Source organism: Trachurus trachurus (assembly GCF_905171665.1).
Source record: "Trachurus trachurus genome assembly, chromosome: 5".
Lineage (NCBI taxonomy): Eukaryota > Metazoa > Chordata > Actinopteri > Carangiformes > Carangidae > Trachurus > Trachurus trachurus.
In genome coordinates, this window is record NC_139896.1 from 2,404,010 (window position 1) to 2,426,013 (window position 22,004).

General features: G+C 39.0%; 1 protein-coding gene across 1 annotated transcript; it reads left to right on the forward strand.

Annotated features, from left to right (window-relative positions):
* Window positions 1-110: 110 nt before the first annotated feature.
* pfkmb (phosphofructokinase, muscle b) lies at window positions 111-20,664 on the forward strand. Its single transcript, XM_083972369.1, has 22 exons — window positions 111-354; window positions 2,508-2,581; window positions 3,246-3,323; window positions 4,339-4,528; window positions 5,696-5,861; window positions 6,933-6,977; window positions 8,150-8,258; window positions 8,756-8,851; window positions 8,951-9,043; window positions 11,322-11,447; window positions 11,591-11,655; window positions 11,745-11,808; window positions 12,352-12,498; window positions 12,650-12,720; window positions 13,766-13,853; window positions 14,066-14,218; window positions 15,534-15,698; window positions 17,023-17,084; window positions 17,171-17,282; window positions 17,382-17,481; window positions 18,398-18,503; window positions 20,409-20,664. The coding sequence occupies exons 1-22, from the start codon at window positions 270-272 to the stop codon at window positions 20,548-20,550; spliced, it is 2,337 nt and encodes a 778-aa protein (XP_083828495.1). The 5' UTR covers window positions 111-269; the 3' UTR covers window positions 20,551-20,664.
* The last annotated feature ends 1,340 nt before the right edge of the window (window positions 20,665-22,004 follow it).

Genomic DNA, 22,004 nt, shown 5'->3' on the forward strand with positions numbered 1-22,004 from the left:
GGTGTGTGCAGCTTAATACTTTTAATAGGCACTGCATGCATGTGAGTGTGTGTATCTAAATGTGTTTGGACAACTATGTGTGCCTTGCCGTGTGCCAAGGGGGGAGTTAATCTGTGCACCCTTTGCAACTGCTATTACTTTCCATAACAGGCAGAGCTGAGTTAGAGGTGAGAGGCGACTTGTTCTCCGCACAGTGAAGCAGGGCAGCAGGGATTTTTACACTCAAGGCCTCTTCCCCCCATTCAGGCAGCTCCTCCAGAACCAGGACCATGGCAGAAGCCCACCACGTCGACCCCACCACCATGGGAAAGGGTCGGGCGATCGCTGTGCTGACCTCGGGAGGCGATGCCCAGGGTAAGTGGAAGGTTTTTTTTGTTTGAGCGTGGAGTGCCAAGGACGTGGATGTGGTTTTGTTTGCCTCAGCAGGTGGTTAAGAGGCTCTGATGAGCGTGGAGTCGGGTTAAATGACAAACAAAGACGTGTCTCGGTTGTAAAATGAATTGCCTTTGACCAGTTAATTGCCTTTGACGTGCACAGAGCTGCACACTGTGGGCTCTATCATCTGCCTTCTGTCATCATTAACAGCTTAAATCTTCTTCACAGTCTGCACTAACATTCCCTCTGTAGCTGTAGTTTAACAGTAATTAAAACAAAGCAGCATCGACCTCTCTTGTCACATCCATGACAACTTATCCCCCTTTATACCATCTCATAATATTTAACTACTGACAATAACACTTAAATGATTTCTCCATCTATCGCTCTTGTCGTAGCTTTTTCTCACAGTGTAACTTATGGGGAAAATAAGAGGACCACGGAGCGAGACAGATGCTCCTCTGACCTTTAACTTGATGAGGAATATCTGCACTGTGACCTTTAGGGAGTGTGTCAGTGACCCCACACAGCTCTGTAGCGCGAGTGTGTGAGAGAATCCATCTGCATGCAGAAGTAGAAGAACAAGAAGAACAAGAAGAGGGGAAATGCAAAACTGCCTAACTCTCACCGTTCCTTATTTCTCATTCATTACAAACTCACCTCCTCTGTCATCTTGTTTCCTTTGGTCCAACTTTTCCAGCTCCTTTCCCTCCTCCTGTCTCTGCAGCTCTCTCTCTGTGTGTGTGAGCTAATTTTAGAGACATGACCTTTCTGTCATGTGTTTGTAAAGTGGTGCGGTAGTGAGTCAGAGTCAGGCCGTCCTCCTATACTCCACCTCTCTCTGCTTCCCTGCTCTCCTCCTTCACACTGTAAGTGGAGATGCTCTTGGCGCCTCTAAAGTTAATCTATCCACATCTTGTCCTTTAACCAACCGCCAACCCCCCAAATAAAAGGAGTGCGGAGGAAACAGACGGACAGACAGAGGCCTTTTCCTGCACAACGAGTCTGACACTTTACCTGCTGCAAACACTGACATTACAGTCGAAAAACAAAACAAAACTGTGCTATGATATGGTATGGTTTTACCTTCTGTCTTTGCTTTAAGAGACTGTGTCTTAGTCTAAACTGTGACTGAGTCTAAAGTAAGAAATGCTAATATTAGTTAGCCCTATCCATCCTCAGGAGTCACCCAACACCATGCAACATGACATTAAGCACAGGAGGCTTAGAAGAGCCGTAAACTAACATGTTTTTAATAATATACATTTACAAATATACATAAAAATATACATTTGATGACCAAAGTAGGAGTATAAATACACTACTCATAAAAAGTTAGGGTTGTTTGGCTTTTGGATTAAATGTCAGAATGCACCTTTAATGCACTATAACCTTTACAGGTGAACTTAATTTAACCTTCTCTAAACTTTTGAATGCACATGTCCAGTTGTTCAATGTTTCAGTTCTTATTGAATCACATGCTGTAACTTCTCTAACAAGGTGATTAACCATCTGATTTAGTGGTTCAGTCATCATGGAAACACTAAATGTTGTGGTTCAGTGACAGTTTTTTTTTTTCCACCAAACTTTATTATCACATTTGAAACATTATACAAACATGACATCATACTGACATGAAACAACACTAAAGTACAGAAAGTGCATAACACATATAGCAGAGCTTGACAAAAATAAGTAAATGAAATAATAGGAAATAAATCAAATAAAAATAAAAATTTATCCGGATGCGTAAGAATAATTATGAACACAGTTTGTAGCTAGACAGTCCTCTTCTCTCTCCCTCTCCTCTCCACCATGTTACCATGTTTTGTTGTTGCTATAGCTACCACTGTTGTTAGATAAAGAAATGACCATTGCATCCTTCTATTTAAAAGGCCTCATGATAGAATATCACTGTAGCAGGAACTTTTTAAAGGGAGATTCTGGTCAAATATCCCTAACTTTTTGTGAGTAGTGTATATTACATCACAGTGAGTCACAATAATGACTGTGCTTTTTTCCCAGCATCATATTTTTTTTAATTTTTTTTTGCATGTTTCTGTTCAGTCGTTGTGTGTGAGAGCCATCACAATGTTTTCATACGAGCTAACACACACATGTTGTGTCCGCAGGTATGAACGCAGCTGTAAGAGCCACAGTCCGAGTTGGAATTTACACAGGAGCCAAGGTGTATTTTGTCTATGAGGTGAATACTGCTTTCTTTAATTTAATCATCTTAACACCTGTGAATGTCTAAGAAATTACCTTTCATTGCTAAATTTCATTATAATAAACTGAAACCAAACTTGTTGGACTGAAACTCGAAATCTTACCAAGAATATTTGTCTTATTTCTAGTCAAAATGTAATTTCTAGTCAAAACAAATCTCATTATACTTAAAATAAGACTCACATTAAAAAGTAGCTTGTTTTAAACACTTTTTACTTATTTCAAGCAGATTTTCACTTGAAATAAGTAGAAAAATCTGATAGTGGAGCAAGTTTTTCTTTCTTATTACAAGCACAAAAAACTTCCTTTCACTGGCAGATATTTCTACTTCAAGTGAAAATTTGTTTGAAACAGATGAAAATGATCTAAAAACAAGTTAATTTTTAGGTGATGAGTCTTAATTAAAGTGGAAAGAGATTAGTTTTGTCTAGAAATGAGACATTTTGACAAGAAATAAGACAAATATTCTTGGAAAGATTTTGAGTTTTTGTAGTGAATAAACTGAAACTAAACTTGTTGGACTGAAATAGCAACACGTGCCAGAGTAAAGATGTTCCTATATCTTCCCGGTGATGAGCCCTTTTCACTGAGGTGTTATTGTGTGTGTGTGTGTTTGTTTGTGTGTGTGTTTGTGCTGACAGGGTTACCAGGGTCTGGTGGATGGAGGAGACCACATCCGTCCTGCTACTTGGGAGAGTGTGTCAATGATGCTGCAGCTGGTGAGATGAAGCATGAAGAAGCAAAAAAAAAAAAAAAAATGTATCTGCATGTTTTGTTTTTTTTGTTTTTTCTACCCTTTTTGCTTTTTGCTGTCACAGTCGAGCCCTTTTCTTTTTTTTTTGTGAGTATAAGGTGGATGATTTGTGAAACTCTGGCAACTCCTCGGCCTCCACTGGACAGTTCTGTAGGTCAAACGGTCACTTGCAAATGCCAAGGTTCATTAAATAGCTTTCTGGATCTCAGACCTGACCGCTAAGGTTTCAGATGATCTTACTCACTTCCCCCCGACCCCCCCCCATCCATCCACACCCCCATGCAGGGCCGGCCCTAGGATTTTGGTGGCCCCCTAAACAAGATTTTTTACTCTAAGCGCAAACACCAAATCACTGGTTAAAACTGAATACAGACGTGTTTATGCCCTCTGAGGTTTGAGGCCATTTTCTCGACTTTTACATATTTTCTTAAATTTATCTTTTTTGCAGATGTAACAATACTCAAGTGTTTTATATCTAAATATTAGAACCTCCGCTGTAAGCACACTGAGGCCAGTTTGTCCTAGAACACTGTAAAAAGAAATAATTTAGGCCAAATGCTGGAAATTTGAGGTCTGCTTTTTGAAAAAAATGTCAAATCCCTTGTGAAAACACTCCTTCAGTCATGAGAATGAACTGTTTTGGTGCTTGAAATAGGATATGAATACAGTAATAGATACGTGTAGAAAACAAGTCTAAAATGACATTTTGTAAGATTGCTTTTTGAGCACAAATGTTGTCATTCTGCCGTTCTGTTTTCACCAAATGTCTCAAATGTGAGATAAAAGAAGCTGAATATTGACTTCACATTACATATAAAGCTCATAGCTGCACGTGCAGACCTCAGGATGTTTAAATGACTTGATGAACCCCGGTACCTTTCTGATCATGTGGCCCCCCACCTAACGGCTGTGCCCCCATGCATCGCGGCTTCTCATCTCATCTGCCTCCGAGTGATTCTTGTTTCCTTGCCCGTCGTCAGGGCGGCACTGTGATCGGTAGCGCCCGTTGCCAGGACTTCCGCACCAAAGAGGGACGCACCAAGGCCGCCTGTAACTTAGTCAAACTGGGCATCACCAACCTGTGTGTGATCGGAGGCGACGGCAGTCTGACCGGCGCCAACCAGTTCAGGACCGAGTGGAACGAGCTGCTGGCCGACCTGGTTAGAAACAGTAAGAGTCAGAGCCATAAATATATAAATATATAGTGGAAATTACTGCCAAAAAAAAAAACTCCACAAACCCACAAAGCATGTTTTACTCAGGCCCTACGATTCACAAACAAACTCTGTGTTTTTTGCAAATACAAAACATAATTCACAAACTAATGCATTTTGTTTCACAAATAAGAAATGTACCTAGCAAATAAATACACCATGCTTCAGAAACAAAAAACACATTTCTTTAAAGGCCCCATGGCATGAAAAATGTGATTTTGGTTATTTTTTGGTGCTTGGGGAGGTCTTTGGGCCACGTATATTACTGTCCCATGCATCAAACTGGTCATAAACGGAGAAACGCACACCGCCCATTTGTAGGAACTGTCTCTTTAAGACGAGCAGATAGCACTTCCTCCTTTCTGTGATGTCACACACAAGGGAACTCCGCCCACCGTGACCAGTTGTTTTTTTTTCAATTTTTATGAATGCAGCTTAGGTTTCAGTTACTTGCCTGTGATTGGCCCGACCACATGCAAGTCAAAAACAGTGAACCAATCAGAGGAGAGGTTCTCATTCTCTCTTCTGATTGGCCAAATGACCTGTGCCTGCTAGAGCTCCAGAAAGAGGCAACAGAAAGGGGCAGTAGAAACCATATTAAGCAGATCACAGGTACTCAAAACCAATGATACATCTTGTTAGGGAAATAAACCCAGAGAAAAGTGCACAGCATGAGCCTTTAAGTAAAAAAAAAACATCCTTCAAGTAGAAAAACACAATTCTACAACTACAAATACAATTCTACAACTAAAAACACAATTCTACAACTACAGAACTGTCACTGTGACTTTCGGCAGTAGAATTGTGTTTTTCTACTTGAAGGGTGTGTTTTTTTAACTTTCTGAAGCATGGTGTATTTATTTGCTAGGTACATTTCTTATTTGTGAAACAAAATGCATTAGTTTGTGAATTATGTTTTGTATTTGCAAAAAAACACAGAGTTTGGTTGTGAATCGCTGGGCCTGAGTAAAACATGCTTTGTGGGTTTGTGGAGTTTGGGCAGTAATTTCACTCCATACACCCCATAAAACATAAAACACAGCTTCATGTTGCAGTAACTATTTCATACATCTGCCACTCTAACGTTGAGTCTGAGCGTCGCCTCTCTGACCTTTGACCTCAGGTAAAATCACAGCCAGCGAGGCCAAGGCGTCTTCTCACCTCAACATCGTCGGCATGGTCGGCTCCATCGACAACGACTTCTGCGGCACCGACATGACCATCGGCTGCGACTCGGCCCTGCATCGCATCATCGAGATCGTGGACGCCATCACCACCACAGCACAGAGGTACACACTAACTACACACTACAACTACACACTACAACTTCACACTGGCAAATGTTATCAAAGCCTGTTCATCCCACACGGAAAGAACCTATACACTGCAAAAACTCAAAATCTTTCCAAGAACATTTGTCTTATTTCTTGTCAAAATGTCTCATTTCTAGTCAAAACTAAACTCTTTTCACTTAAAATAAGACTCATCACCTAAAAATGTACTTGTTTTTAGATAAATTTCATTTGTTTCAAACAAATATCCACTTGAAATAAGTAGAAAAATCTGCCAGTGAAAGGACGTTTTTTGTTCTTAATAAGAAAGAAAAACTTGCTCCACTGTCAGATTTTTCTACTTATTTCAAGTAAAAATCTGCTTGAAAGAAGTAAAAAGTGTCTAAAAACAAGCTGCTTTTTATGTGATGAGTCTTATTTTAAGTATAATTAGATTTGTTTTGACTAGAAATGAAATTTTGACTAGAAATAAGACAAATATTCTTGATAAGATGTTGAGTTTTTGCAGTGTAGGTTTGAATGTAGGTTTGAATATATGTGACATACTGTACATAAAATTGACCGTTTTCATATATACGCATATATGCACAGATAAACTGAATATAGGTTTCATATGCGCATAATATCCTATATATCATCATGAGGATATATGTGCATATATGAAACCTATAACGGCCAATTTTATGTATGTCACATATATTCAAACCTATAGGTTCTTTCCGTGTGGGATCCTCTGGGTATATATCAGTTTCTAACATTGTCTACACATCCAGAAAATATCTATATTATGATTTTGCATATGTTATTAAGATGCTGTGAGCATATATGTCAGCAATATATTTCATTTATGTTTGCAAGTTTATTAAAACAGCAACATCTGTAACATATATGTCTACAGGATAAGCTGAAACATACACATATACATATATTTGTATAGACCGGTTATACATGTCAATACAGCTATATACTGTATGTAGCCTACATATTGTACATTTTATTGTTGGTTTGAAACACACAACTGTTAAATTATTTAAACTCTGTATAAACTTAAAACGTGTCACTCTACAGTCACCAGAGGACTTTCATCCTGGAGGTGATGGGCAGACACTGTGGGTGAGTACAAACAGTTCAGATGTTCAGGTCATTCAAACCTATATATTCATGTGGAGTCACAAAATACAGCATGTAGTAGTTGTACCTACAGTAAAATGGCTAAATTGATAAACTCTTGTTTAAGCACTTAGGTACAAAAATATTCCTAATGTATGCACTTTAAATAGAAACTGTCAGCTGTTCACTGCAGCTATCGTGTGCACGACATTTACCTTTTTTGTTTGGTATATTAGCATGCCGACATTTACTAATTGGCAGTTACTACAGTACAGCAAACACTGAAGGGAATATCATCAGTTTAGCAGGTTGTATTGGTTATTATATTGATATTATAAACAAAAATGCATACACAAGTGACAGTTCTGAGGGGGATTTGTAGGTGTGTTGAATAAACTGTGGCTAGGGGTGGAACTCTGTATAAGCCTGCAAGGGCTTCGTTCCCTCCTTGCACAGTGTTCAATGCAATTTGTGCTAAGTAAATAAAACTTAACCAAACTAAACTAAACTAAGCCCCACAAGCCTTGCATTCAAATATTCATTTACAAAAATGTCAAAGATTTCTGCTGCTTTCTGTCACATTGAAACCATAAAGAACTCCAAAGCTCTTTAAATTTGAATTAAACACTGCAAAAACTCAAAATCTTTCCAAGAATATTTGTCTTATTTCTTGTCAAAATGTCTAATTTCTAGTCAAAACTAATCTCTTTCCACTTAAAATAAGACTCATCACCTAAAAATGAACTTGTTTTGAGATCATTTCCATTTGTTTCAAACTAATTTTCATTTGAAATAAGTGGAAAAATGAAAGCAGTTTTTTTTGTGCTTGTAATAAGAAAGAAAAACTTGCTCCACTATCAGATTTTTCTACGTATTTCAAGTGAAAATCTGCTTGAAAGAAGTAAAAAGTGTCTAAAAACAAGCTACTTTTTAAATGTGATGAGTCTTATTTTAAGTATAATGAGATTTGTTTTGACTAGAAATTACATTTTGACTAGGACAAATATTCTTGGTAAGATTTTGAGTTTTTGCAGTAAAGAATGCATTATTGAAGGTTGTTTGACTTTTGATTGATGCCTGACTGTAACAATTTGTGCACAAGATCAAATAAACTACTTTCTAAGTTTCAAAACACACCTGAACCAGTGAAAACAGCTTCTTCTTCTTCCCCACAGTTACCTGGCCTTGGTGACCGCTCTGGCCTGTGGCGCCGACTGGGTGTTCATCCCAGAGGTTCCCCCAGAGGACGGATGGGAGGAACATCTGTGCAGGAGGCTGCAGGAGGTGGGTCACATCACAGCTTCCTACAGGCCCTTCACTGCAAAAACTCCAAATCTTTCCAAGAATATTTGTCGTATTTCTTGTCAAAATGTCTCATTTCTAGTCAAAACTAATCTCTTTTCACTTAAAATAAGACTCATCACCTAAAAATGAACTTGTTTTGAGATAATTTTCATTTGTTTCAAACTAATTTTCATTTGAAATAAGTGGAAAAATCAGCAGATTTTTTTGTGCTTGTAATAAGAAAGAAAAACTTGCTCCACTATCAGGTTTTTCTACTTATTTCAAGTGAAAATCTGCTTGAAAGAAGTAAAAAGTGTCTAAAAACAAGCTACTTTCTAATTTGACGAGTCTTATTTTAAGTAGAATGAGATTAGTTTTGACTAGAAATGACATTTTGATGAGAAATAAGACAAATATTCTTGGTAAGATTTTGAGTTTTTGCAGTCTTTAGTGTTAGTGTTCATTGATCTTAAAGTTTCTCTCTTCGTCCCTCTCAGCAAAGAGGCCGCGGCTCCCGTCTGAACATCATCATCGTTGCAGAGGGAGCGATGAACCGTGCAGGTAATCCCATCACCTGTGAAGACATCAAAGCGGTCAGTGATGGCAGGACTACAACAACAACAACAACACACCTGACACTGTACGTTATAGTAGTTTTATACTGACTGCTCATAAATGATCTGTGTGTCCAGTTGGTGTCGAAGAAGCTCGGCTTCGACACTCGCACCACCATCCTGGGCCACGTGCAGCGAGGTGGAACCCCCTCCGCCTTCGACAGGATTCTGGTAAGAACTCTTGCTCTCATCTCTTCTCAGAAATGTAAATATTAAACACATCATTTATCAGCCTCTCTGAGCCAAGGTTATTATAGTTTTAAACTTTTCATAGTTTTTATTTTTATTCAGTTTTTCAGTTTGCTTTTTTATTTCAGTTAAGTTAGTTCAACAAGTGATTAAAGAGACCCAGAGGAGTTTGTATTTGGTTATAAAAGAGTCTCATATTAATGTGGATGAATCTACGTTACCACTTGTTAAAGGACAATTCCAGGCGAATTCAACTAGGGGGTGTATTTTCATATCATTTTAGGTCTAACAGAAGGAATCTGAAGATTTTCAGTGTAATCGCTCCTGTTTTGCGGTAGTTGTGTCTGTCCCCGCATCGCCACGGCAGCAATGAATGGGAGTGGATGTAAGTTCTGCTGTTTAGGCTGTTTCCAGCCCTCAAAGCCGCAATGTTTTTCCACAGACAGCGTCAGGTGGAGACTCAAACATGCAGCCAGAAGTTTATTTACTTCAACAAGCCGACATGTTTGTAAAACTAGATCTAATTCAAAGTCTCCCGGAGTCTCGCGCGAGACCCAGTTGCCGTGCTGGTGCATTCGGGCGCAGTCGGAGCTCCCGCTTGTGTCATAAACACAGGAATATCAACTCTTGACTTGCTTGAAATGTACATTTTTTTCCACAGACAGCATCAGATGGCGACTCAAACATGCGCCGAGAAGTTTTTTTTACTTGAAGCAAGTCAAGAGTTGATATTCCTGTGTTTATGACACAAACGGGAGCTTTTCCCACTGCACCTGAACACACCGAGCACGGCAACTGGGTCTCGCGCGAGACTCCGGGAGACTTTGAATTAGATCTAGTTTTACAAACATGCCGGCTTGCTTGAAGTAAATAAACTTCTGGCTGCATGTTTGAGTCGCCATCTGACGCTGTCTGTGGCTTTGAGGGATGGAAACAGCCTAAGCAGCAGAACTTCAATCCGCTCCCATTCATCACTGCCGTGGCGACGCAGGGACAGACACAACTACCGCAAAACAGGAGACATTAAACTGGAAACCTTCAGATTCCTTCTTTAGACCTAAAATGTTAGGAAAATACAGCCCTGAGTTGAATTCGCCTGGAATTGTCCTTTAACGGGTCCATTTTAGATAAATATATCGTTTTGTCTTTATAGTTATTTTGATATTATTATTTAGTGGTCGACTCGCCCAGCATTTCCTAGTTTCAGTTTCCCAGTAACGCCGCCGGATCTCTAGTTGGCATCGTTTATGGTCGGAACTACGACGATATCTGATCGTCTTCCAACCTCCGACTTTCATTCTTGATCAATGAAAACATTCTTGTCAAAACATTTGTCGCTTTTGTCCGTCTTGCGCCGGTCCAAAAATTGTGTGCGTGAATTGTGCGTGGAGGCTCATGGGAAATGTAGTGCGAAAACACTTCGCTTTCCGAAACTCCTCGTAGTCCCTGTAAACAGTTTTAGTTTCGTTTTTATTTTTCAAGAATTGACCTGTTTTTATTTAGTCTTTGTCTTAGTTTTTCAGGTTTTAGGAGAAAGACTCTGTCAGACTTCTGAAGATGAACTTCCACATTTGTGGGATTTTTCCTTTTTAGTTGCATCCCATAAATGTTTTCATCAGTCCTCCTCATGTTACATTCACTAGTGCAAAAAATCAAATATCTTACCAAGAATATTTGTCTTATTTCTAGTCAAAACAAATCTCTTTCTACTTAAGATAAGACTCATAACATAAAACGTAAAGTAAAAGCAGCTTGTTTTTAGACTCTTTTTACTTCTTTCAAGCAGATTTTAAATGGAAATAAGTAGAAAAATCTGACAGTGGAGCAAGTTTTTCTTCCTTATTACCAGCACAAAAAAACTTCCTTTCACTGGCAGATTTTTCTACTTATTTCAAGTGAGAATGTGTTTGAAACAAGTGAAAATTATCTAAAAACAAGTACATTTTTAGGTGATTAGTCAATATGTAGGTGAAAAGAGTTTAGTTTTGCCTAGAAATGAGACATTTTGACAAGAAATAAGACAAATATTCTTGGAAAGATTTTGAGTTTTTGCAGTGTTAACTCTTATCTACCTGTGGTGTCGAACTCCAAGTCGTCCCATAGCTATTGAGCTGTGGCGTTTTCTTCCTGCAGCTTTAGACATCGACAAGAAAACTACAACTAAGCTGCTGTTATCTGACATTCAGTTTAGTTTTAGTTTCAGTTTAGTTATAGTTGTATAGTCTTAGTTTTAGTTGACTATAATTTGTGCTGACCCCAGGCCAGCAGGATGGGCGTGGAGGCTGTGATGGCTCTGCTGGAGGCCACGCCAGAAACTCCCGCGTGTGTGGTCAGCCTGTCTGGTAACATGGCGGTGAGGCTGCCGCTCATGGAGTGTGTCCAAGTGGTGAGTCGAGTCACATATCGTCCACACACACACACACACTGCACACAAATCAATACAAAAGTGAATGAAATGAAATGAAATGCTGTGCAGCTGTTTGTTCAATCTTCTTTCTGTTTTTCTTGTCTCATCTTCCTCAACATCAGACTAAAGACGTCACCGTCGCCATGGGTGAAGGGAGATACGAGGAGGCCGTGAAGCTCAGGGGAAAGTGAGGCATTCGCTTTTGTGTTTTACATTTTAAAATCTGAAATTGAGCCGCGGCCGATCTGTAACATTTCTGCTCATGTTTGACCACAGGAGCTTTGAGAACAACTGGAACACTTACAAAATGCTGGCTCATGTGCGCCCCCCAGATACAAAGGTCAGGAACTGCAGCTGTAGTAGTAGTACACTGCAAAAACTCAAAATCTTACCAAGAATATTTGTCTTATTTCTAGTCAAAACAAATCTCATTCTACTTAAAATAAGACTCATCACATAAAAAAGCAGCTTGTTTTTAGACACTTTTTACTTCTTTCAAGCAGATTTTCACTTGAAATAAGTAGAAAAATCTGATAGTGGAGCAAGTTTTTCTTTCTTATTACAAGCACAAAAAACCTGCTTTCACTATCAGATTTTTCTACTTATTTCAAGTGAAAATTTGTTTGAAATAAATGAAAATGATCTAAAAACAAGTAAATTTTTAGGTGATGAGTCTTATTTTAAGTGGAAAGAGATTAGTTTTGACTAGAAATGGGACATTTTGACAAGAAATAAGACAAATATTCTTGGAAAGATTTTGAGTTTTTGCAGTGTAGTAGTGTTTTTTTTTTGTTGTTGTTTTTTTTTACATTAACTCACTCTCAGTCTAGAAGTCTCGGTGGAAAATACAATTGTTCTGACAAATGTCTCTTGCCCATGCCAGAGTAATATCAACATTGCCATATTGAATGTGGGAGCTCCGTGCGCCGGGATGAACGCCGCCGTCCGTTCGGCTGTCAGGATCGGCCTCCTCCAGGGCCACCAGATGTTGGCAGTGCATGACAGCTTCGACGGCTTGGCACATGGGAATGTAAATTCCAGTTACAGTACAAACACACACACACACACACAAAATCAGACATGGAGGTTTTCCACAGACATGACAGTTCATCAGCTTCAGCCTTGTTAATGCACGGTAAACACACAAAAGAAGGAGTTCACATGCTGTTGTCCCTGCACAGATTGAGCCCATCGGCTGGTCTGGAGTGGCTGGATGGACCGGAAAAGGAGGTTCTCTGCTGGGAACTAAGAGGTGAGATATTTCAACAGACCTCTTGGTGAACTAATAATGATACATCTTCACTGTTTTAACACTGTTTTAAAGCAGAAGTAAGCGATCCGGTCGTTTTGGCTACTGTAACTTCTTGTCAGCCGATGGAGTTAGCAGTCCCCGCCCTCGTCCCTACGTCACCACATTCATGCGCATCCCTTGGCTGCACACACAGAGAGGACTGCCCCTTTATGCCGTTCTCTCTCCTCATTGGATAGTAAAGGTTGTAGGATACAAGGAAAGTTTTCTCCTCGGCTCAGAGCAGAGTGACTGACAGACCCGTGTTTCAGACCAAACACTCTATACACTGCAAAAACTCAAAATCTTACCAAGAATATTTGTCTTATTTCTAGTCAAAAATGTCATTTCTAGTCAAAACAAATCTCATTCTACTTAAAATGAGACTCATCACATAAAAAGTAGCTTGTTTTTAGACACTTTTTACTTCTTTCAAGCAGATTTTCACTTGAAATAAGTAGAATAATCTGACAGTGGATCAAGTTTTTCTTTCTTATTACAAGCACAAAAAACTTGCTTTCACTGGCAGATTTTTCTACTTATTTCAAGTGAAAATTTGTTTGAAACAAGCAAAAATTATCTCAAAACAAGTTCATTTTTAGGTGATGAGTCTGATTTTAAGAGAAAAGAGATTAGTTTTGACTAGAAATGAGACATTTTGACAAGAAATAAGACAAATATTCTTGGAAAGATTTTGAGTTCTTGCAGTGTAGAAGTGATTGCTGTCGGAAGATACAACTATTTAAGACTTAGTATATTAACACAAATATTCCGCTTACTTCTGCTTTAAAGGGGAACTATACAAGTCCAGTTGCTTTTCCTCTGTTTTGCTAACCCTCCTTTCCGCTATGCATTTGTTTTCAACATGTATGTGTTACCAATGTGTATATTTGCGTAGTGTTATCTGTCATAAACAAGAGATTACGGGTTATGGGGCACGTTTGTGTCACGTTTGTGTCGAAAGTTGCTTATAATATAGGCTAACATGGTGTTTTCTCTTTTCATAAAGATCCCTGCCATCTGAGTGCATGGAAGACATCAGTCTGTCCATAGCCAAGTTCAACATTCATGCTCTCATCATCATCGGAGGCTTCGAGGTGAGCAGCAGTTGCTTTATTGATATCATATACCGTCAATGTCTTCTTAGTCTTTTTATTTATTTCTTATCCTATTTCATCTATCTTTTTGTGATGTGAAGGGAGCCGACTGTGTATATGACAAATAAACATCTTGAAATCCCGACGTAAGCTGCAGGTAAACGATTGTGGAAGTCGATTTCACTCATTTCGTCCCTTCATGTCTTCATCAGGCCTTCATCGGAGGTCTGGAGATGGTGCAGGCCAGGGAGAAGTATGAGGAAGTGTGCATTCCCATCGTCGTTATTCCTGCTACGGTCTCCAACAACGTCCCTGGCTCTGACTTCAGTATCGGCGCCGACACCGCCCTCAACACCATCACCATGGTAAAAAAAACTCTTGTGGTGCACAAAATAATACAGTCTAACTCAGTGGTTCTCAACTAGTCTCACTCTGGGCTCCACATTTTCCCATGGTCATTAAGTCACGACCCACTTTTATAGAATTCAAACCAAGATTTTTTTTTTAAAGCCTTTAAAAACTAATTTAGCTCTTTATTGAGCAAAGTGCATTTCAGAGCACATGAATGAAACTGAGGAGTTACCATGACAACTGCATGTACAGAAGTAAATAAAAAAATATCAAACTGCACAAAATGGAGACCAACAAAATGATATATTTGACTTCTAATGCATCTCTGCATTCAGAGCATGTTCACAAAAGTGAATAAATATCAAATTGCACAAAATAAAGACCCACAAAACAAAACAAGATTCACTGCATTCAGGCCACATTAATAAGAAACTGATATCTTTGCATTCAGAGCAAATAATAAGAAACTGAGGAGGAGCATTACAACTGCATGTGTTCACGTGACGCCCGCCTTTCAAAATAAATTATTTTTCAAAATAAAAGACATGTCCAACATCAGATGTGCATTAAATATTATTTACTTTTTTGACCAGCTGTCTGCGACCCATCCAGAACGGGTCCACGACCCACTTTTGGGTCCCGACCCACCAGTTAAAGGAGCATTATCGCAAATACAGCAGTAATAGCATAAAATAAGCTGAAATATGCAAAAGATGGGTCGGGGGGAGCCATAACTAAATTTACAAAAAAAATCGCCAACAGTGTAGTGTCCGTGGGGCAAATGCAGAATTTGTCTTTGTTATGATCCAACAAAGCGTTGCTGCGTTCAATTGCACTCGGAACTCGCAAATCCGACCTCCGAACCGGACAAATATGCAACAGTAAATAGTAATGTAGCAGTGTCAGGGTGCTCACAGTCACTGAATCGCTGGTAGAACACTTTGTCTCCACGTCCCTGTGTCTTTCTTCAGCTGTCCTCTCAGCGTTATTAAGGAGGAGGAAGTTGCAGTTGCTGTTGTTGTCGTTGTTGTGGTTGTGCGCGACGTAGAGCTGCCGCTTCCACTAGCGAGTTTTCTTTTTCCCGCGATTGCACGTTCATTCAGCCTGGTGAGGGAGGAGGGGGGGCGGGGGGGACTAAACGAGGCTGCTCTCTCTCTCTGACAGCTGCCCACTTGTTTATATCTGATAAACTCCGCCTGGCTCCATCTAGTGGCCGAATTAAGAATTTGGATTTGCGATAATGCTCCTTTAAGAACCACTGGTCTAACTAACCCTTACACGTCCTTCTCACTATGGTGTGTTGTTTTGTCTCTCTTCCTTCTTTTGCAGACGTGCGACAGGATCAAACAATCTGCTGCTGGCACCAAGAGGAGGGTGTTCATCGTTGAGACCATGGGAGGATACTGCGGTTACCTGGCAACCATGGCCGGCTTGGCCTCCGGAGCCGATGCTGCCTACATCTACGAGGATCATTTCAACATTCATGACCTTGAGGTCTGAGCTCATGATTGTGTAAAACGACAGAAAGGCTGAGTGGTGATGTTCAGAAGTGGTTCCCATTACACCACCACCACTACCACTACCCAGCAGGGCCGTTGCTAGGGATTCTGGGCCCCCTTAAAGAATACTAAAGTGGGCCCACTACCCCCTAACTTTTCCAGTTTTTTTTTTTCTTAGACTATGTATGTCTACTACTTTGTTTTGAATAATTGCTAATGCAGCATTACTATAAGTGAGCCTGTGAATATTCTAATTTGTCCAGGTCATAGTTATCTCAAGAAAATTTAAATCGAATGCAACTGGACTTGGATAAAAACAAATAACCAAGTCCAGTTGCATTCGATTTAAATTTCCTTGAGACATTACTATGAGTATTAATCAGGGTCTTATGCAGAATAAATCAGTCATACAAACATTATACTACTGGGGTTTTTTGTGGGCCCCGCTGGGCGCTGGGCCCCTAGAGTTATCATCACCTTTCTCCCCTATACAACGGCCCTGCTACCCAGGCATGAGTTGGGGGGCAAAACAAGTCTCAAATCAATCAGACAGACATAAAAAATTGTTTTTTTAATTGCATCATTGCATATTTATTAATGATTCTGAAGGCAAATATGCAATCATGAAAGTCACTGTACACTGAACATTGCACTTTGCTGTTTAGTGAGTTTAGTGAGCAGTGAGTTTCAAATTTTGAAAAGAACACAGGAAGTGTTGAGTTGGTGTTTAAAAAGACAAATGGGGGTGAATCGAAACTATTAAAATATGACTAATTTCCCATTAAAACATATGGGATTGGGAAAAATGCCTTAGTTTAGCTTGGCTTAGTGGCTCCGGTCACTATTTTAGTAAAATGATAAATGTCTGTAAAGATCACTCAACCAAATGATAGTTTATATTCTTAAAAGGATAGTTCAACATTTTGGCAAATTGGCCCATTGCCAGTAGGTTTGTTACCTTTAATTGTCGGTTCAAGCTACGGCGGAGCAGAGCCGCGAGCTGCTCAGAGCTACGCTACGGAGGCTCATTATGGGATTTCTTGGTTTCCCTCATCAAACTCATCAAATACACAATCCAACAACTCCACAACGCTCTGGTGGACAAGTTGTGACCTGCACATTCACCACGCTATGAGATAATAACACAACGTTACCACACAGAGTTGTTGTAGAGGGAAATGCAGAGACTGCTTGCTGGAAAACTGCCCCCGACGGGAACGTGCATGAATTTACCTCTAAAACGACTCTGTAGCCAACACACAGTAGCCTAGATCACTGAGGGATGAGTGTTTGGATCTGATGAGCTGGTTTGTCTGCAGGTGAATGTGGAACATCTGGTGGAGAAGATGAAGACCACGGTGAAGAGAGGACTGATTCTGAGGTTTGAACCTTTTAATTTCAACTTTGCACTCTGCAGCTCTCTGTTACTCAGTATTTGATCCATTGTTCCCCTTCCTCTGTTTCCAGAAATGAGAAATGCAACGCAAACTACACCACAGATTTTATCTACAACCTGTACTCAGAGGAGGGCAAGGGTGTGTTCGACTGCAGGAAGAACGTACTTGGACACATGCAGCAGGTGTGTGTGTGCAGATCTTCTGTTTGTTGTGCTGCTGCAGAGTCCTTACTGTAGCTACTTTACCACTGAACTGATTTCCATAAATGTGTTGGTCGTTAGGGAGGAACACCCAGTCCTTTTGACAGGAACTTTGGAACCAAGATGGGCATCAAGTCTGTGCTGTGGTTGACTGACAAGCTGAAGGATTGCTACAGACACGGTGCGTTACACATGAACTCACTAAAAAAACACAACATCTACTTGTGTAATTAGTTTCCTTTTTTCTTTTTCAAGACAAGAAGTTTCTCATACCTTTGTTTGATAAGAATAGTAGTATCTGTTCTCATCAAACAAAGATATGCACTGCAAAAACTCAAAATCTTTCCAAGAATATTTGTCTTATTTCTTGTCAAAATGTCTCATTTCTGTCAAAACTAATCTCTTTCCACTTAAAATAAGACTCATCACCTAAAAATGTACTTGTTTTTAGATAATTTTCACTTGTTACAACTACAGAACTGTCACTGTGACTTTCGGCAGTAATATGTTTGTAGTTGTAGAATTGTATTTCACTGCAAAAACTCAAAATCTTATCAAGAATATTTGTCTTATTTCTTGTCAAAATGTCTCATTTCTAGTCAAAACTAATCTCTTTCCACTTAAAATAAGACTCATCACCTAAAATGAATTTGTTTTGAGATCATTTTCACTTGTTTCAAACTAACTTTCACTTGAAATAAGTAGAAAAATCTGCCAGTGAAAGCAGGTTTTTTTTGTGCTTGTAATAAGAAAGAAAAACTTGATCCACTATCAGATTATTTTAAGTGAAAATCTGCTTAAAAGATGTAAAAAGTGTCTAAAAACAAGCTACTTTTTATATGTGATGAGTCTTATTTTAAGTATAATGAGATTTGTTTTTGACTACAAATAAGACAAATATTCTTCGTAAGATTTTGAGTTTTTGCAGTGTGAGAAACTTCTTATCTTTAAAAAGAAAGAAGGGAACTAATTATTACATTTGGATATAATGAACTTTCATAATATGTGTACTTGTGTAGTTTTGGTGTGTGCTGCTGACTTCCTGTGATTCCCTCTGACCTGATGGAAAGTTTCTATTGTTTGTTTCAAACCTCCAGGTCGCATATTTGCCAACTCTCCGGATACAGCCTGTGTGCTGGGGATGAAGAAGAGAGCCTTGGTCTTCACATCTCTTGAGGACCTTAAAGCAGAGACCGACTTTGAGTAAGTCTTCATTTCTGTCTTTTTCTTGTTACTTATTCTCAAGTGTACACAAAAAGATGAAAACATGAATAATATTTCTCTAACAGAACTAGATCTGGTACGGTTGTGCTTCATGTGCACATATATAACATTAGTATTATTAGTTATTTAGACTCGGAAACATATTGAGGTAGAAACCTAATTTACAATATAGCCTAAACAAAAAAAGTACATTCAGAATACACAATCAACATATCAGGTAGTATGTAGAGAAAAGTAAAAGTAACAGAAACTTACATTGGGAACAAATTAACGATCGTTCTGCATGCGCACATTACTAAAAAATTGATTTTCCAAGTTCAGTGAAAACAACTGGGACCTGCAATGTAATCCAGTCATTTGAGCGTGTTTGATAGGAGCTTGTATTAAACGACACCAAAGAATTAATATAAGAGGGTAAAAGACATTATTATATACATATTCCGGCGTAACTTTAACCCATGGTCTAACGCACCGTCAGACCGTGTAGTACCCCCACTGGAGAGATCAAGTTTGCAGACTTCTCTAGTTGTAGCGACCTCAGCACAGACAGCCAGATAGCAAAACACTGCTGACTTTGTAGCCACGAGCCAACCACCACCATAAAAAAACCGTGAATATCCACAAAAAACGCTCAGAAAAAGCACCAAACTTCATAGACAGTTCAAAAAGGGTCCCAGCACATAATACGAGTCATCAAACACCTGCTAGCTTTGCCTGGTTTCTATTGAAAAGAGACAAAAACACAACTCACCCACTCTCCTCCAGCCATTATCTAGTTGTGTGAAAGCCCTGAGGAGTCGATTACCGAATGCATCAGTGTTCCTCTCTGTTTCTAACAATAACTAGTCAGTGTTGATAGGGAAATGAACAGAGTTCAGTTGCTCTGAGTCAGCAAAGCGTGCTGCATTTTTGGGACTAAACATCACTGGACTTCTTACTTTTCTACTGCACTCGGTAATCGACTCGTCAGGGCTTCCACATTAGTAGGAAGCGGCTGGAGGGGAGTGGGTGTGTTGTCTTTTCGTCTGTTTTCAATAGAAACCAGGCAAAGCTAGCAGGTGTTTGATGCCTCGTAATATGTGCTGGGACCTTGTTTGTACTGTTGATGAAGTTTGGGGCTTTTCTGAGCATTATTTGTGGCGATGAGTGGCTTTTTTGATGGAGGTTGTCTCGTGGCTCCATAGACAGCAGTGTTTTGCTATCTGGCTGTCTGTGCTGAAGTCGCTACAACTAGAGAAGTTTGCGGTCGGCAAACTTGATCTCTCTGTTGGACCATGGGTTAAACTTACGCTGGAATATCCCACACAGCAAAAACTCAAAATCTTTCCAAGAATATTTGTCTAATTTCTAGTCAAAACTAATCTCTTTCCACTTAAAATAAGACTCATCGCCTAAAAATTAACTTGTTTTTAGATCATTTCCACTTGTTTCAAACAAATTTTCACTTGAAATAAGTAGAAAAATCTGCCAGTGAAAGGAAGTCTTTTGTACTTGTAATAAGAAAGAAAAACTTGCTCCACTATTTCTACTTATTTCAAGTGAAAATAGGCTTGAAATAACTAAAAAGTGTTTAAAAACAAGTTACTTTTTTATGTATAACTATGTATGTATATGTATAAATATACTTATTTTGGGTATAATGAGATTTGTTTTGACTAGAAATGACATTTTGACTAGAAATAAGACAAATATTCTTGGTAAGATTTTGAGTTTTTGCAGTGCAGCGTCTATCACGCCTTTCAGACAGGGAGGGCATGTTAGTTACGTTACGTGTAGCTATAAAGCTCTATAGACTGCTTACTCTGAATCCACAGTCTAGAATATTTTACTTACGTCATTTTTTGCTCCTGTCGTTTCACACCGATGTGCTGTTTTTCCCTGCAGCCATCGTATTCCAAAGGTACAGTGGTGGTTGAGGCTGATTCCCATCCTGAAAATCCTGGCCAAGTACAAGACGGCCCTGGACACCTCCGAGAAGGCTGCGATGGAACACGTCATCAAGAAGAGAGGCTTAGTCCACCAGTAACCTCTCTATGTGATTATTCTCTCCATCAGGAAACAGACATATCCCTGTCTCTGAAAAGTGCAATATGAATGAATAAAGACAGTAATCACAACAACAATAAACACTCAGAACTCACACAGGTGTTTGTATTTGTTATTGTGCTGCTCTCCCATCACAGAAGCTCTTTTCCCATTAAAATTGTGGTTTTGGTTCATCTTCTGCACTCTCACTCACACTTTTCATCTAAAATTACCAAACTAAATTGGAAAACCGCTATGTCTTCCTTTCTTATCCTGCCTTGTAACTAAGCCCCAAGAAAATACAGTATAACATTACTCTGTCTAGGTCTACCATACCAATTTTAAAGTAGAAATCAGGATTCACATCGCATCCTTTGTCTGTTCTCCACAGGTCTGATATTTAACAGAACAGTGACACATACTTTTAGTCTACTGAGGTTTTGTGTGTGTCCTGAATCCTTCACCATCGATAAGATGCCACAACCAGCAGCACCAAATGAGTGAGCCAAGTGGTGAACTGTGGACCTGCGCCCTCTAGTGGATATAAATTCCTCCCAAGCATTTTTTACTCGTCACTCTCTAATTTAAAAAAAGGGAAAGAAAGAAGGATAATTACATGAAAATCTCTTTCCATGAGACAGCAATCTCTCAGACTTCTCATATGTGATATGAATGGTGTTCTCGTGGATTATCAGGGGGAAAGATGTGGAAAAGAATAGACATTAAAAGTCTTGGTAGAAAAAAATAAGAAAGTAAAAGATTCTTTCTTTTACTTTCTTATTTTTTTCTACCAGCCTGTTACAGTTAGATAGATAGATAGATAGATAGATAGATAGATAGATAGATAGATAGATAGATAGATAGATAGATAGATAGATAGATAGATAGATTTATAAAGCACTTAAAAACAACCCCAGCTGGAACAAAGTGCTGTACATAAATAAGAATCGAACGTAAGACATAAAACATAAACAATATAAAAACAATAAAACAATAACAGTGTTAAAACAATAAAAAACAATGTATCACTAAAACAAGACCAGAGTTTCATGTTGGGTTGAAAGCAAAGGAATAAAAATGGGGTTTAAGATGAGTTTTAAAAATGGACAGTGAGATGGCATGTCATGGCTATGCACATATAAAAACATACAGCTCTGGAATAAAAATAAGAGACCACTTTCACAAATGCTTCTTAAAAGCATCTCTACATGTATGACAGTCATTCTTTTCCTGTCTTTTTTAAATAACACAAACACAACTCATTCTACTTAATGAGACACTGAGGTCATCACCTGAACCACATCTGGTTTTATAGGAAGATTATAAAAACCACTGCTGGGATTAAACATCGACATTATCCCACAAAAACTGATTTATAAACTCTTCCTGAGTTAAAATATTCTTGCTGTGTTGTTTAGGAATAAATATGAACATGTTTTCTTTCATTATTCATAT